Source organism: Mirounga angustirostris, unplaced genomic scaffold (genome assembly GCF_029215605.1).
Source record: "Mirounga angustirostris isolate CCGP_5_RB_7025 unplaced genomic scaffold, mMirAng1.0.hap1 SCAF_15, whole genome shotgun sequence".
Classification (NCBI taxonomy): domain Eukaryota; kingdom Metazoa; phylum Chordata; class Mammalia; order Carnivora; family Phocidae; genus Mirounga; species Mirounga angustirostris.
Genome location: NW_026991723.1, coordinates 58528143 through 58543681, shown reverse-complemented (window position 1 = coordinate 58543681; position 15539 = coordinate 58528143). Strand labels below are relative to the sequence as shown.

Sequence of the window (15539 nt, the reverse complement as noted above, 5' to 3'; positions counted from 1 at the left end):
AGGGTCAGAGGGAGAAGCAGGCTCCCCGCTGAGCCGGGAGCCCGATGTGGGACTCGATCCCAGGACCCTGGGATCATGACCTGAGCCGAAGGCAGTCGCTTAACCAACTGAGCCACCCAGGCGCCCCTCAGTTGCATTTCTATACATGAACAATCTGAAAGGAAATCACAAAAACAAGTCCATTTACAACAGCATCATAAAGAATAAAATACTTAGGAATTAACTTAACCAAGGAAGTGAAAGACTTGTACAACAAAATCTACAAAAATTGCTGAAAGAAATTCAAACAGACATAAATAAATAGAAACACTTCCCATGTTCCTGGATTGGAAAACTTAACATACTTTAAATATCAAAACTACCCAGGGACGTCTGGGTGGCTCAGTCACTTAAGCATCTGCCTTCGGCTCAGGTCATGATCCCAGGGTCCTGGGATCGAGTCCCACATCAGGCTCCTTGCCCCATGGGGAGCCTGCTTCTCCCTCTGCCTGTTCTGCCTGTTCTGCCTATCACTCCCCCTGCTTGTGTTCTCTCTCTCTGACAAGTAAATAATAAAATCTTTAAAAGAAAAAAAAAAAAAACTGCCCAAAGTGCCCTATAGACTCAATGCAATCCTTAAGAAAATCCCAATGACATGTTTCACAGAAATAGAAGAATTCATCCTAAAATTCAATGGAATCTCAAAGAATGGCAAGTAACCAAAACAATCCTGAAAAAGAAAAGAACAAAACTGGAAGATACACACTTCCTGATTCCAAAACTCACTACAAAGTTACAGCAATCCAGGGTGCCTGGGTGGCTCAATCGGTTAAGTGGCTGCCTTTGGCTCAGGTCATGATCCCAAGGTCCCAGGATCGAGCTCTGCATCGGGCTCCCTGCTCAGCGAGAGCCTGCTTCTCCCTCTCCATCTGCCTGCCACTCTGCCTACTTGTGCGCTCTCTCTGTCTCTCTGTCAAATAAATAAATAATATCTTTTTTTTTAAGATTTTATTTATTTATTTGACAGAGAGAGACACAGCGAGAGAGGGAACACAAGCAGGGGGAGTGGGAGAGGGAGAAGCAGGCTCCCCGCAGAGCAGGGAGCCCGATGCGGGACTCGATCCCAGGACCCTGGGATCATGACCTGAGCCGAAGGCAGTCGCTTAACCGACTGAGCCACCCAGGCGCCCATAAATAAATAATATCTTTAAAAAAAAAAAAAGTTACAGCAATCAAAACAGTATGGCACTGGCAAAAAAAGAGATCTATAGACCAATAGAATAAAATAGAGTGCAGAAATAAATCCCCACACATATGATCAAATGACTATTGACAAGGGTGCCAAGACCATTCAATGGGGAAAGGATAGTCTTTTCAACAAATGGTACTGGAAAAACTGGGTATCTACAAGAAAAGAATGAAGTTAAACCCTTACCTAAAACCATATTCAAAAATTAACTCAAAATGGATCAAAGACCTAAATGTAAGACCTGAAACAATAAAACTCTTAAAAGAAAACATAGGACAGAAGTTTCATGACATTGTATGTGGCAATGATTTCTTAGAGAGGACACCAAGGACATAGATAACAAAAAAAACATTAGACAAACTGGACCCCATGAGAATTTTAAAACTTTGTGTACCGAAAAAACACTATCTACAGAGTATAAAGGCAGCCTACAAAATGGGAGGAAATATTTGCAAATCATATATCTGATAAGGAATTAATATCTAGAATCTCTAGAGATCTTCTAAAACTCAACAACAACAAAAAAACAAACAATTTAATTTAAAAACGGACATGGACATATTCATCAAAGGATGAATACCTACCATTTGCAGCAACATGGATGGAACTGGAGGGGATTATGGTAAGTGAAATAAGTCAAGCAGAGAAAGACAATTATCATATGGTTTCACTCATATGTGGAACATAACAGATAGCATGGAGGACCATAGGGGATGGAAGGGAAAACTGAATGGGAAGAAATCAGAGAGAGAGACAAACCATGAGAGACTCTGGACTCCGGAAAACAAACTGAGGGTTACAGAAGGAAGGGGGCTTGGGGGTTGGGGGAGCTGGGTGATGGGTATTAAGGAGGGCACATGTTGTGATGAGCACTGGGTGTTATACACAACTAATGCATCGTTGAACACTACATCAAAAACTAATGATGTACTATATGTTGGCTAACTGAACATAATAAAAAAAAAGAAGCTATTCCTCAAAAAATAATAATAATAAATAAATAAAATAAAAAAATAAAAATGGGCAGAGGACTTGTACCAACATTTCTACAAGATGACATATGAATGGCCAATAAGCACATGAAAAGATGCTCAATATCACGAATCATTAGGGAAATGTAAACCAAAACCACAATGAGATACCACCTCACGCCCATTATGATGGCTACTATTAAGGAAAAAATGAAAATTAACAAGTGTTGGCAAGCATGTGGAGAAATTGGAACTCTTGCATACTGTTGATGGGAGTGTAAGATAATAGTGCTGCCATTGTAGAAAATAGTTGAGGCTCCTCAAAATTTTGGAGGTTCCTCAAAAATTTTAAAAAGAAATGCGATACCAGCCAGCAACTCCACTTTGGGTATATACCCCCAAAAAATTGTAAGTAGGGTTAACGTTAGCATAACAGCATTGTTCACAGCAGCTAAAACGTGGGAGCAACCCAAGTTTCCATCAGCTGGTGAATGTATAAGCAAAAAGTGGTATGTCCTTACAATGGAATACAATGGCGACAACATGGATGAACCTTGAAGGCATTATGCTAATTGAAATAAGCCAGTCACAAAAAAGATAAATACCGTATATAACGCCACATGGTATTATAGGCTTGTCTTCTTATTTACAATTCCCTATTGCCTTGTCTATGAACTCAGTTTCCATTTACCACCTCCAGGAATGATGATTGAAGGGCTGAAGAAGTTACTGAGAGGATGTCAGTTGGGCTTGGTGGCTCCCCATTCCTCCCAGGACTTCTCTGTGTGTCTCTGGTTCAAGCACTGACACTTACTGACTCAGTTTGAGGGCACGTATCTCCCGTGCCCACTATCTGGACCTGCCTGCTTGCTGATAGAGTCCCTTACCAGTCATCCTGATGGTTCCCTCAGGCCCTTCCTCCTGCTCCTTGTAACCACTGCCTGTGAGCCGAGAACCCCCAAAACCACTGTCCTTATTGCAGTAATCCGTTCCTTACTTTGTTTGGCTGTGGTTTCTTCTAATAATCCAATCTCATTGGCTTCTCATTTCTCAGCAATTCTCAACATTTCTGGTCTGCTGGTAGCACTCTCCCTGATTTTTCAGGGCTGTTAAGAATTTATTTTTATTTAAACATGGACAAGTTCTATCTTCTACAACTTTTTGGTAAGACCTCCACACATGTATTGAGTCTCCAAACTTGGCTGGTGCCAAGGACTCAGGATCTTACTTTCTGGACCAAAGATGAAACACAGTTTTCTGATTTATAAATTTATTGATATGAAAGGCCATCCAGATTCATAAAAGTGAAAGTATATTTGAGGTTTTGGCCTCATTGGAAATGACATAAAGATAATTACAAAGCTTAGAGAAAGGACATGTTAGTGAATCAACTGCTGGATTCTGAGAGAATAGATTCTTTGAATACAGATTTAATCTCTTCCCTCAGGGTCTCCTAGCAGTTAGAAGCTAGTAGAGAATACACAGCCACATAACTGGGGCACACAGATTTTATGTCCCCCAGAGCCCTCGATCTGTCATCCTGCTGCCAGAGTGATCTCCCTAGGCCTGAGCCCTGGAATTCAGAGCCTCATGGCTGTTCCAACCACCTCCTCCCACCTCCCCAAAGGTCATCAAGAATGGACTGATGTCCACCAGTTGGAGCCCAGGAGCTAGACATCAGCTCACCCCCCAAATCAATCTTGCACCTATGACAAGAATAAAACACCAAGAGGGTTTATCCAGAAATACAAGGAGAATTTGACATTGGGGAAAATATATATATTGATGGAAATCACTTCATGAACCTATTAGAAGAACAGCTATATGACCAGGACATAGTAAAAGACCTGGATTGATGGAGAGACAATGTTCCTGGATAAGAAAACTTGATTTTACAATGATGTCAATTCTGCCGCCCAGATTCGTCAATGAATTAAAGGCAAAATCCCAGAAGAGATGTCATGAAATTTGACAACTGACTGCAAAACTTTTCTGGAAAAGGAAATGTGCTAGAATAACGAAGACACTATTGAAGAAGGCTAGTAAGAGGGAATCTGACCTAGCAGATATCAATATCAATATGCACTAGTAATCTACAGTAATTATAAGAGTGTGGTATGAGGACTGTGAGAAACAATAAAATTTATTTTAAACCTAACGTCATGTCTAGAAAGAAATCCATATATATATTAAAATAAGTATTGATAAACAGGGCTGCAACAAATATAATGCTAGAAAATGCAAGTGATCTAGTCACAGAAAACACATCCGAGGTGGCCTGGTTGGGGGGAGGGAGGACTGGATTACACCGGGGCATGAGGAAACTTTGGGGATGACAGATAAATTCTCAGCCTTGATTGTGTTGATGGTTTCACGACTGTACACTTATGTTAAAATCCATCAAATTATGTGATTTAAATATATGCAACTGTTCATCACTTATCGTCAATGAGACTGCAACAAGAAAGCATGCTTAAAAGCCATACTTACATATAATTACAAAATCAATCTTTCTGTGTAGATATGCATATCTATCTAGATATAGATATGACCATATTTGATAACGAGGCCCTCAAGCCCCACCCAAGCATGGACTTTGAGAACTGGAAGGAACCTCAAGGAGCCACCATCAGGATGCTTGTGCTGAGCATGGAGAGGAGGAGTCAGGTGCAGTGAGAGCACCCAGTCACTACCTGACCTGGGCAGACCTGCTTGGCATTGACCGAGGGTGATGCATTCAAGAGCGGACACATCAGCGTCACAGAGCAAACCCAGGACCCTGAGCCAGCCGCTCCGCCTCCCTAGAGCAGTTTTCCTGTCCATCCAATGAGGGTGTGCCAGGATGGTAGATACGGACTCCCATGCTCTGATATTCTGTAATTCTCTCTGTCTCTCTTCACCCAGTTCCCTCCCCGTTATACTCTTTCCAAATCTTGCATTTTCTTGAGATCCCTATGAAAGTTGGCAGGACCTCTAACTCCTGGAAAGCACCTCTGCCTCCCATTTGTGTTCTCAGCCGTTCATCAGTTTTTTTTTAATTTATTCACCAAAAAGTGTTTATGCATTTATTCAATTATTCATCCCTCCACTCATTTACTCATTCTGTACACGTGCACAAGCCACACTGATTGGGGGCTGACCTATGAGTGTGGATCCTGACCCTGAGTCACTTTCTCCAACTTTTTCACACCAATTAAGATTTCCAACTAGACTCTGTGTAATTGGGTCTTTGGGACATCATCCCTGAAGCACCCCAAAGTTTCTAAGCAGGGCGCATTTCCCCTTCTCCCTCTAAATTGCCTTGGGGATTGCACAGTCCCTTGGCACATAGGGAGCTTTGAAAAGTGCCTACTCCATTTGGCCTGCCTACTTCCTGGGAGGCTGTCAGTCACGATGGAGCTGGAAGCTGCCCAGGTCAGGGAGACCCTGGCTGCCCACAGTAAGCTACTGAGGACCCTGCGCAGCCTTGAGCATGTCAGCATTTCCTAATTCCACCAAACCTGACACCCTTTAGAGAACCTCCACTGAATTCTGAGTACTTTGCCTAATTCCACCCCGTTCTAAAAGCTCCACTTAATTCTATCAAGTTGCAAATACTTCCCTAAATTCTGCACAAATCTAGGCATGTGTTCTTAGTTTGGGAAGCTGGGTCAGTGTGAAACCCTCTGTCCTGCCCACCTGGGTTCCCTGTGCACCCGCTTCTTTCAACTGTGTTCTCCGAGCTGGAGCCAAAGAAGGCTCCTGGTCTCTGAATTATCTTCTGGGAAACAGGAAACATGGGTCTGGAAGAGCCTCAAGGTAAGTAAAAAAGTGGAGATGTGGGGACAGGGGAAGGGGCCTTGGCTGGGAGTCAAGAGCCCCAAGGAATTACTGGAGCCTTGGCTTCCCCCCAACTCAGTGTGTGATGATGCTGGGCAAGCCCCTTCTCCTCTCTGGGTCTCAGTTTCCATATGTAAAAAGAGGGTGGTCTCCATGAGCTGCAAGACCCTCCGGGCTCTGCCAGGCTGTCTTCCAGATTAGGAACAGTTCATGATTGTCACCCAGCTGCTCACTCCCAATTTGTCTTAGCCCCATGAAGTCCCAGCAAGACAGGAAGAAGTTGGCTGTGGTCAGGCTGGGGACTTCAACTTGGCCTTCAGAACCTGGGTGAGGAGGGGAAGGAGGTGGCATCCCTATGGGCTGGCAGGGTAGGCAAGAGGCAAAGAGTGAGTGAGAGAGGTGAGCACCACCTTGGAAATGCCAACACAGGGCTGTGGTGCACAAAGGAGAGAGGGTTCAAGCTGGCCTGGGAGAAATAAAACAAGGCTTCCTGGGGGAGGTGGCATCTGAACTGTTTTTTTTTAAGTTGCCTATGTCCAGGAGTGAGGCGAAGGCAGAAAGGACACTGTGGGCTCTGCAGACAAAGCTTCCTAGCCCTGCTTTGGGAACCAGAGTTCCCCAGCATCCAGCCACATTTTTGGCCCCTCTTCCTATAGGCCCCCATCCCCCAGCTGAAGGAGAGACAGCAGAGCAGGGAAACCCAGCAACTCAGCACTCAGGCTAGAAAGCAGACAAGACATTGAGCTGGTACCGTGACCATGTCCCTGCTCTGATGTTTCTTTCTCCTCCTGGTTCAACCCAGACAAAGTATGCTCCCCACCCCAAGGGCTATTCCTTCTCTCCTGGCACTTCCATGGCCCCTGCTTGGTCTCCACTCATCCTAGTCATCCTGCTTGGTCCTCTGAAGCCCTGGCCACAAGTCCAAATGTCTGCACTACTGGTGTGTGCGTGTGTGTGTGTGTGTGTGAGAGAGAGAGAGAGAGAGAGAGAGCTAGTGCACAAAAAAGTGAGAGTGCCTGCCACACATGTGCACACCTTCACATGAACGACCGTACAGGGACACACATGAGCCGATATGCGGCACGTATTCACACAGGCACATCTGTGTGTACGTGGGGCTCAAACAGTTGTTTGTGCATACACTTGTAGTTGGGGGCCATATGTGGGGACATGATGTAGCTGTGTGTATATTGCAACAGAGAGCCAATGGCCGCCCACGTTTGCTAGTGACTTTAGGGTATAGATTATAGTATGTGTAACTGTGCGAAGAGGAAGCTATGCATGACCTGACTAATGGGGCTGCACACAATGCCACCTCTCTGCCACCCATGCCCCTGGCACAACGTCTACTGTACTGACACTCGGTTAAATAGAGGTGCCCCTCCAGGAGCCCAGTCTCAGGTTTCCCAGCGGCATCTTGGAGGGAGCTTGCAGATCACGCTCCCCTGACCCCACAATGTCTCTAGACACAGTCAAGCAGAGGCAAGACCTTCTACCTGAGGTCCAAAGGCTAGGGCAGAGCTCTCCCTGCTGCAGAAAGGGCCCTTCAACCCTGTGCCTGGCCCAGCACCCAGCACGCTGTGTTTGTTCTGTGTGAGAGGGAAGTGTCCACAGGGGCCACTCAGCCTGCACCCTGCTGGATGGTGTAGGCCCAGTAACGCTCAAAGACTCCATATCAGGAAGGATTTTTGTGACCCTTAGCATGGCTTGACAGAAAGAGAAAAAAAAAGGGGGGGGGGAAGTATGTCCATGGGAGAAACAGGCTCCTTATCACTAAGGGCCTGCAGACAGAAGCAGGATGAGGCTAGCCACAGAAATTGGAAAGGATTTCTCCCTAGGAATGGTTTGAATTTAGTAGTCTGGGAGCACGTATGTCTTCATTCGTTCCCCTAATGCCTAGCACGGTGCCTGGTGTGTGGTAGAAACTCAATCTCTTCTTCATTCTGGAACGGATAAATGCAGGACGAATAAAAGGGAACTATCTCATGCAAGTGAGGTGCTCACAAGAATTGGGGCTCCCTCCAGACCCAGGTGTGGACAGCGTGTCCCATGGGTTTACTGACATCAATGCCAGGTGCCCAAAACACTAAGGAAAAGTTGACTTATGTTCATTACCTGGTGGGAAGATTGGGGGAGAATGTGGGAGAAAGATGTTCACCCAGTATGATAAAAGGACCACCAACATTTGGCCCTTGACAGAAGCAAACATCTGCTGTGAGCATGTTGTAGGTGTCACGCAGTTGGGAGGACTGGATTCTAGACTCACCTTGCCACGGACCCACGACATGATCTCAGTTTCCTATCTTCAGTGAGATCTAACAGGTTCGCCTCTCAGGGAGCTTTCCACGCTGATGCCCTACAAGTTCATGGGGGCAAAGTGGCTCTGGCTCCGACCCAGAGAAAATAGGAGTTTGGGGGCCAGTCCAGCTACTCCTTCAAATTGCAGCTCAAAAGCCCACGATGAAGGCAGATTCTGAAGGTCAATCCGCACACAGTAGCTGACAAACAGGCCCTGTGGAGGGACAGGTGGATGAGCCTGCTGAGAGGCTCAGAGTTCAGCAGCCCCTCCGAGGAGAGGCATGCCTCATGCATGGAGACCAGAGCCAAGCTGAAGACACAACCAGACGTCTGCAGGTTGAGAAATAAAGGAGAAGGGCATTCCCAACAGTCAGAAGAGTGTAAAGCAGCTCAGAGGCTTCCTGAAAGCCAGGAGAACCCTCAGGAACCATCTAGCCCAGGGATTCTCAAGTGTGGCCAGCAGAAGCAGCGTCACCCACACAAACTGAGTCAGAAGCTCTGGGGATGGAGCCCAGCAATCTGTGTTTTAACAAACTTTCCAGGTGATTCTGCTACACATTAAGATTTGAGGACCTCTGATTTTCCCCCAAACTATGTTAGTAGAACACTTATCTGCTGTAGGGGTGTCAGGGTGACTCTTGGTTTCAGCTCAGGTCATGATCTCAGGGTTGTGAGCTGAGCCCTGTGTCCAGCTATGCTCAGCAGGAAGTCTGCTGGAGATTCTCTCTCTCCCTTTGCCCCTCCCCTCTTGTGCACATACTCTCTCTCACTCTCAAATAAATAAGTAAATAAATCTTAAAAAAAAAAAAAAAAAGAGGGCGCCTGGGTGGCTCAGTTGGTTAAGCGACTGCCTTTGGCTCAGGTCATGATCCTGGAGTCCCGGGATCGAGTCCCACATCGGGCTCCCTGCTCAGCGGGGGGTCTGCTTCTCCCTCTGACCCTCTTCCCTCTCGTGCTCTCTGTCTTTCATTCTCTCTCTCAAATAAATAAATAAAATCTTAAAAAAAAAATTTATAAAAAAAAAAGAATACTTATCTGCTGTAGATTAATATAAAAAGAGGACCCATGGTCAAGTAAGTTTGGGAATTACTTGCCCTATACCACTTTTGGAAGGTCACAAATCACATTGGCATATAAGAAGTCCTGCAGTAAAGGGCTTTGTTTACTTTCAATTAATTTAATGTTGTCTCAAATTAATTTTTCAGATTGCCTACTTACATTTTCATTAACACTCTCTCAGGGAAATGCTGATCCAGATCAATGCTCACTTTTCACATGGATGAATTGCAGCCCAGAAGTGCACAGATTGCCCAAACTCAAGAACAGAGTGTGTGTAAGAACTGGAAAAGGCCCTAGCAACATACCCCCACCCAAAAGAGGCTCTGTGGGCTCTCCCACCACCCTGCACCCTCTTTCCCTCCATCCCAGCCATGTGCCCCCTTGAGCACAGCAATATGGAGCGGGTCAATAGGACAGAGATCTCTGAGTTCTTTCTGAAAGGATTTTCTGGTTACCCAGCCCTGGAGCACCTGCTCTTCCCTCTGTGCTCAACCACGTACCTGGTGACCCTGCTGGGGAACACAGCCATCGTGGCAGTGAGTGTCCTGGATGTCCGCCTGCACACGCCCATGTACTTCTTCCTGGGCAACCTCTCTATCCTGGACATCTGCTACACGTCTACCTTTGTGCCTCTGATGCTGGTCCACCTCCTGTCAGCCCAGAAGACTATCTCCTTTACTGGTTGCGCAATCCAGACGTGTCTGAGCCTCTCCACAGGCTCCACAGAGTGTCTGCTTCTTGCCATCATGGCCTATGATCGCTACCTGGCCATTTGCCGGCCACTCAGGTACCCCGTGCTCATGAGCCCCCGGCTCTGCTTGTCGTTGGTGGGAACCGCTTGGGTCCTGTGTCTCTTCAAGTCAGTGACTGAGACAGTCATTGCCATGAGGCTGTCCTTCTGCGGCCACGATGTGGTTAGTCACTTCACCTGTGAGATCCTGGCAGTGCTGAAGCTGGCATTCAGTGACACCTCTGTCAGTGAGGTCTTCCTGCTGGTGGGGGCCATCCTGCTGCTGCCTATACCCTGGCATTCGTCTGCCTGTCCTACACACTTATCCTGGCCACCGTCCTGAGAGTGCCCTCGGCTGCCGGACGCCGCAAAGCCTTCTCCACCTGCTCGGCGCACCTGGCTGTGGTGATGCTTTTCTACGGCACCGTCATATTCATGTACCTGAAACCCAAGAGCAAGGAGGCCCGCATCTCTGATGAGGTCTTCACGGTCCTCTATGCCGTGGTCACGCCCATGCTGAACCCTGTCATCTATAGCTTGAGGAACAAGGAGGTGAGGGAGGCTGCCACGAAAGTGTGGGGTAGGAGTTGGACGTCCCAGTGAGGGAGGCCTGGGATCTTCAGATTAGTAGGTGAGGCCTTCATAGTCCTACAGTGAGGACAGGTGGGGTGCAGGGCTGAGTCTGGAATCTTCATCCCAGAAAGGCAGCACCGAGTCCCACTGATGCTGCACGAGAATTGCTCACAAAGCACCCTCAGCTCCTTCCCTGGCATCACCCTGGCCGGCTCTCCACATCACTTCCTGTACTTTCACGCCAGCTCCTGGCTGGCCTCAAGACCACACTCCTAGTGGTCCTTCCACTCTATCCTCCCTGGGGCATCCAGAGGGACCTCTGTGAAAGGCAAATGTGATCACATCCTCTCCTGATTGAAGCCCCCAAAAGCTCCCCCTACTCTCAGGACAAAGTGTAAGCTCCTCCGTGGGGCATTCTAGGCCTTCACAAGCTGGCCCTGCTGGTCCTGACTAACCCCCAACCTTCTGCCCCACATTCTCCCACCTGCCCAGCCAGGTGTGAGCCCCAGTGTTGCCCAGCCCTGCCCAGCTCTGTGCTTGCCACAAGGCAGCCACACCCAGCACACACCTCCAGGATGGCCGGACCCTCGAGGCCCAGCTCAAATGCCACCTCCCCCAGGAAGCCTCCTCACTGAGCTCCTCCTGTTTTATTTTCAGTGTTACTGTAAAAGCAGGGATGGTCAGAATCTACTCTGTCCCAAGGTCCAGCCCTGCCCAACCGTAGGCCCCCCATAGGTTTTGTAAATAAATACATGAACACAACAGTGTAGGGGAGATGGTGGCAGAGCCTGGCGTCCTTCCTGAACCTGAGCAGAGCGGAGACAGAGTTCAAAGATGACAGGCATGGCCTGGTGCCCTGGAAGGTGACAGTAGAGGCAGTGATGAGGTCCAGAGTCCATGATCCCCAGAGTGGTCCAGCCACGGGGGTACCAGTCACGCTGAGCAGCCCAGGACCTGTGTTCCCAACATCGGTCTTGAGCAGGAACAGCAGCTGTTGCCATGCCTCCCAGCCCAGCATCCAGGCCTCACCTCGCTTTGGGGAGACTTGCTTTACCCTTCCGTACCTCATCACAGGGATCCTGCCAGAGCTGCCCCTTCCTGGTGCTCAGCCTCTTCCCAGCTTTCCTTTCTGACAACTCAGCGAGCACACAGTAGAAACGGATGCAGATTCACAGAGTAACTCCTTCCCTGCCTGCCCCCACCCTGCCTCAGTTGCACCATCTATATGATGGGGACACGGGCCTCGGCCTCCAAGAAGCAGTCCAGCTCTCCTGCCCTCTGCCACGGGGAAGCCCAGTCCTTGACAGGACCCTCAGTTCCGCTCCAGTCCCTCTTTCTGCTTCCCATGTTGGTAGGAGAGAAGCCCAGCCTGGCCCCTGAAGCTCTACCCTCTCTGACCAAGCCACACTGAAGCCTACCCACCAAGATGTCCAGCTTTGAGGCCACGACAGGAGTTTGGACGTTATCATGTGGGCACTGGGGTTTACAATCACATTTTTTTTTTTTAAAGATTTTATTTATTTATTTGACAGAGAGACACAGCGAGAGGGGGAACACAAGCAGGGGGAGTGGGAGAGGGAGAAGCAGGCTTCCTGCTGAGCAGGGAGCCCGATGCGGGGCTCGATCCCAGGACCCTGGGATCCTGACCTGAGCTGAAGGCAGACGCTTAACGACTGAGCCACCCAGGCGCCCCAATCACATTTACTTTTAAATAGCTCACTGATTAGATACCATTTTCCACCCATGAAATTGGTGAAGAATTTTTTAAATTTCTGTTGGTAATGAAGGTGCAGTGAAGAAGTAATGCCCTACGCTGCTGGTGGGGATGGCAATAAGTTAATATAAACTTCCTGAAAGGTCAGTTGGAAGTATGATCCAAAAGACTTTAAAAATTGCTAGACTCTATGACCTAACCCATCTACTTCTAAGAACTGGTCTAATATGATCATTAGAAGCATAAAGATTTATGAACAAGGATATGTATGAGGACATCAATCATAGCATTATTTATAGTAACAAAAAGTTGTAAGAATCTTAACATCCGATCATAGAAGAATGTCCAATAAATACTGGTGGTGTCCAATGATAGAATGTGATACAGCCTTCAAAAAATTCTTATTTTCTGAAGAATATTTGATAATGAGAAATGCTCACAATGTAATTAATAGAAAATGATCCCAATGTTATTTTTTAAAGTATTTTTGTTATGGATTTATGAGTTAGTATATATGCAAAAAATCCTGGGAAACCAGAACAAAATATTAAGAGTTGTTTCCACTGGGTGGTGGGGTTAAATAGGATTGATCGGTTAGAGCCAATTGTTTTCTTATTTAACTAATGCCAATATTTCCCATATTTATATAATATGAACATGACTTTGAACTTAAAAGTCATGTTCTAGTTTTGAATTTAAAAATAAGGTGATACATTTTTAAGAAATGCAAGATCACCTGGTTCCAGAATAGAGCACTGATGAGAAGGCCTCCAGCCCGAGAGGCAGGAAGTGAGGAAGCTGCTGCCCTATTCCAGGCTCTCACGGTGGGGATGAGAATAAGTCAGGGGCAACCTGACCCACTGGGCAACCAAGCAGAGAGAGGGCAGCTGAGAAATACTTGGGATACGCAGATGACTGCAGAGCTGGAAGACGGAGAGAGAGGCCTGTGAGGTGCAGCCTGTGTTTCTGGCTTATTTGCCGCCCGCTGAGACAGAGATGGGGAAGATGAGAGATGCAGGGGGATGGTGTTGAGTTCCAGGTGTCCACGGGTGGCAAGAGGGCACTATTCCACGAGCACGGAGAAAACAAGTGGTAATAGTCTTCGAATGTTTGACTTTGACCTGGGATCTTGATAAAGATTCAGAAGGACAAATCATAGTATAAGGGAAAACTCTGTCGCTGCTGCTGATTTATTTAAGGCTGTGTTGTAGTCTTTACAACAACTGTGTTGGTTGTTAGTCTTTATGAAGGGAAGGGAGAGGAAACCTGTAGAGACCCATGCACCTGACTGAATCCCTGACTTAAAGTCCCTCACAAGTGCTCGTGGCCTCATACTCTATACAGCAATGCGCTTTCCGGAACTTTCATGAGTCCCGATCCTCACAACATTCTCGAATGGAGACACCCCTTCTCACAGACCAAGACACCCATGCCTAGGACAGGGGGCCCCAGACTTCAATCCTCGGATTCAAGTGGCAGGGTGGCACCGAGACCCGATCAGATTCTGTCCAGTGTTTCTCCTGCACCCATCTCACCGCAGCCAGGCCCTCCCAGGGAAGCACAAGAATCCTGGGGTCTCTGAGCCCCACAGCTGCCAAACCCACAAACTTGCGTAGTTCCAGAGTCTGAACTTTAAATTGGGCAGGGACTGAGAGGTTCCCCAGGGCACGGAGCAGAGAGCTATGTGGCAGGGGACCAGGAGGCTTGTCCTTGAGGCTTTGGCCCTGGTCCATCCCAGCACAGTGTGTCTGCCGGTAATGAGCTCAGCACTTGCGGGCTCTGCTCTCCCAAGCCCTGGGTCAGGACACCTGGCAGCCTGCTCCAGCTACCTGCATGTGCTCATGCCACTGGGCAATAGGTACGATGAGGTAAGGACAATCCATCTAGCCTGTGGACTATTCTCATGAAATCTTCTTTAAACATATGAAAACTAGAATATCTGCTTGTGAAAGAGGACATAATGATATAAGCGGTACTGGTTACCACGTACTGATTACTTACCATGTGCCAGGCTCTGTGCTAAGAGCTCTGCACGCCTCATCTCACTGGATCCTCAAAACAACCCCACAAGGAAACACTATGCTTATCCCTACTTTACAGGTAAGGGAGGTGAGGCTGGGAAAACTGCTAGCAAGTGGCAGCTCTGGGACTTGAGCCCTGGTGGGTCTGACTCCAAAGCCCACACTCACCTGCTCTGCCATCCAGCAAGGAAGTGGTCAAGCGGGAATCCTAGATCCAGGCATGTCTGGGAAATTGCAACAGAAGCTTCGGTCCTTTTATGCCCATCCCCTTTCTTTTAAAATAATTTGTGAAGCCTAAAATAAAATATTAAATGGTTCAAACTAGATTCGCCAGCCAATGAAATTGATATAATATTTACCTTGCAGAGTAACCCTGGGTCTGTCAGACTTCAGGGTTGGAAGTTGCTAGACAGAGTGAGGAAATGTTTTAGAGGTGACAGGGTACTAGAGGTCACCTAATTGAGTGGTTCCATTCACAGGAGAAATCTGACCAAGGTCATACAGCAGAATCGGAACAAAGGCAACAATCAAACCTGGATCCCTCACTCCTGTCCCACGGCTCCCAGTCCTGGTTCATGGCATCACCCTACCTTTCAGGAGGTCTAAAACTGGGGTGTGGAATTCGACAATTATTCTCAGAGACACTCGGTTTGCTATCTCACGTGTGAGACACTGGCGGATAGAAGTTAGAGTGGTTTTCCGAGTGTATTGGGAAACCACCTCATACCCAAATATTCAGGAGATTTCAGGTTTTCCTTCTCCTGGCGTGTGGTAGGATCACCCAGGGCCAGTGGGGTGTGGGCGGATGTGACCCATGCCACTTCTGGGGCGGGGCATGTAACTGCTGGTATGAACACCTAGTGTGTCCTTCCCCAGCCATAACAGCTGGTGACGTCGGGATGGCGGAGGCTCCCTCAGCCAGGGTCTCTGAGCAGCTCGACATGGAACAGAGACCCCTGAAAAGCTACAAAGGACATGGAGCATGAGAAAGAAAGAAACCGTCGTCATGGTAAGCCACTAAGATGATGTGTGTTACTGCAGCAAAACCTAGTTCATCGTCACTGACGCACCCAGGGAACAGCAGCTGCTCCCTGACGTCCCCTCCCATGCCCAGGGTGCAGAGTCA

The 15539-nt window shown here is 47.6% G+C and overlaps 2 protein-coding genes across 6 annotated transcripts in view; one reads left to right on the top strand and one right to left on the bottom strand.

Moving 5' to 3' along the window:
• Nucleotides 1–15539, bottom strand: part of TMEM8B (transmembrane protein 8B) — a 79146-nt gene that overhangs the window by 13570 nt on the left and 50037 nt on the right. For 3 of the 5 annotated variants that reach the window (XM_064579427.1, XM_064579428.1, XM_064579429.1), the window contains one exon: nucleotides 12352–14707. Coding sequence is in view for 2 of the 5 variants with exons in the window: in XM_064579428.1 (XP_064435498.1) it covers nucleotides 14669–14707 (39 nt within the window). In the remaining 3 variants the exon portion in view is untranslated. Of the gene's footprint in view, nucleotides 1–12351; nucleotides 14708–15539 lie in introns of those variants that run through there. The other 2 variants (XR_010407707.1, XR_010407708.1) reach the window with 2 other exon arrangements.
• LOC123849378 (olfactory receptor 13J1-like) lies at nucleotides 9547–10708 on the top strand. Its single transcript, XM_045881980.3, is given in 2 exon segments — nucleotides 9547–10398; nucleotides 10401–10708. Coding segments are annotated over 2 exon segments (960 nt in total). The 5' UTR covers nucleotides 9547–9746.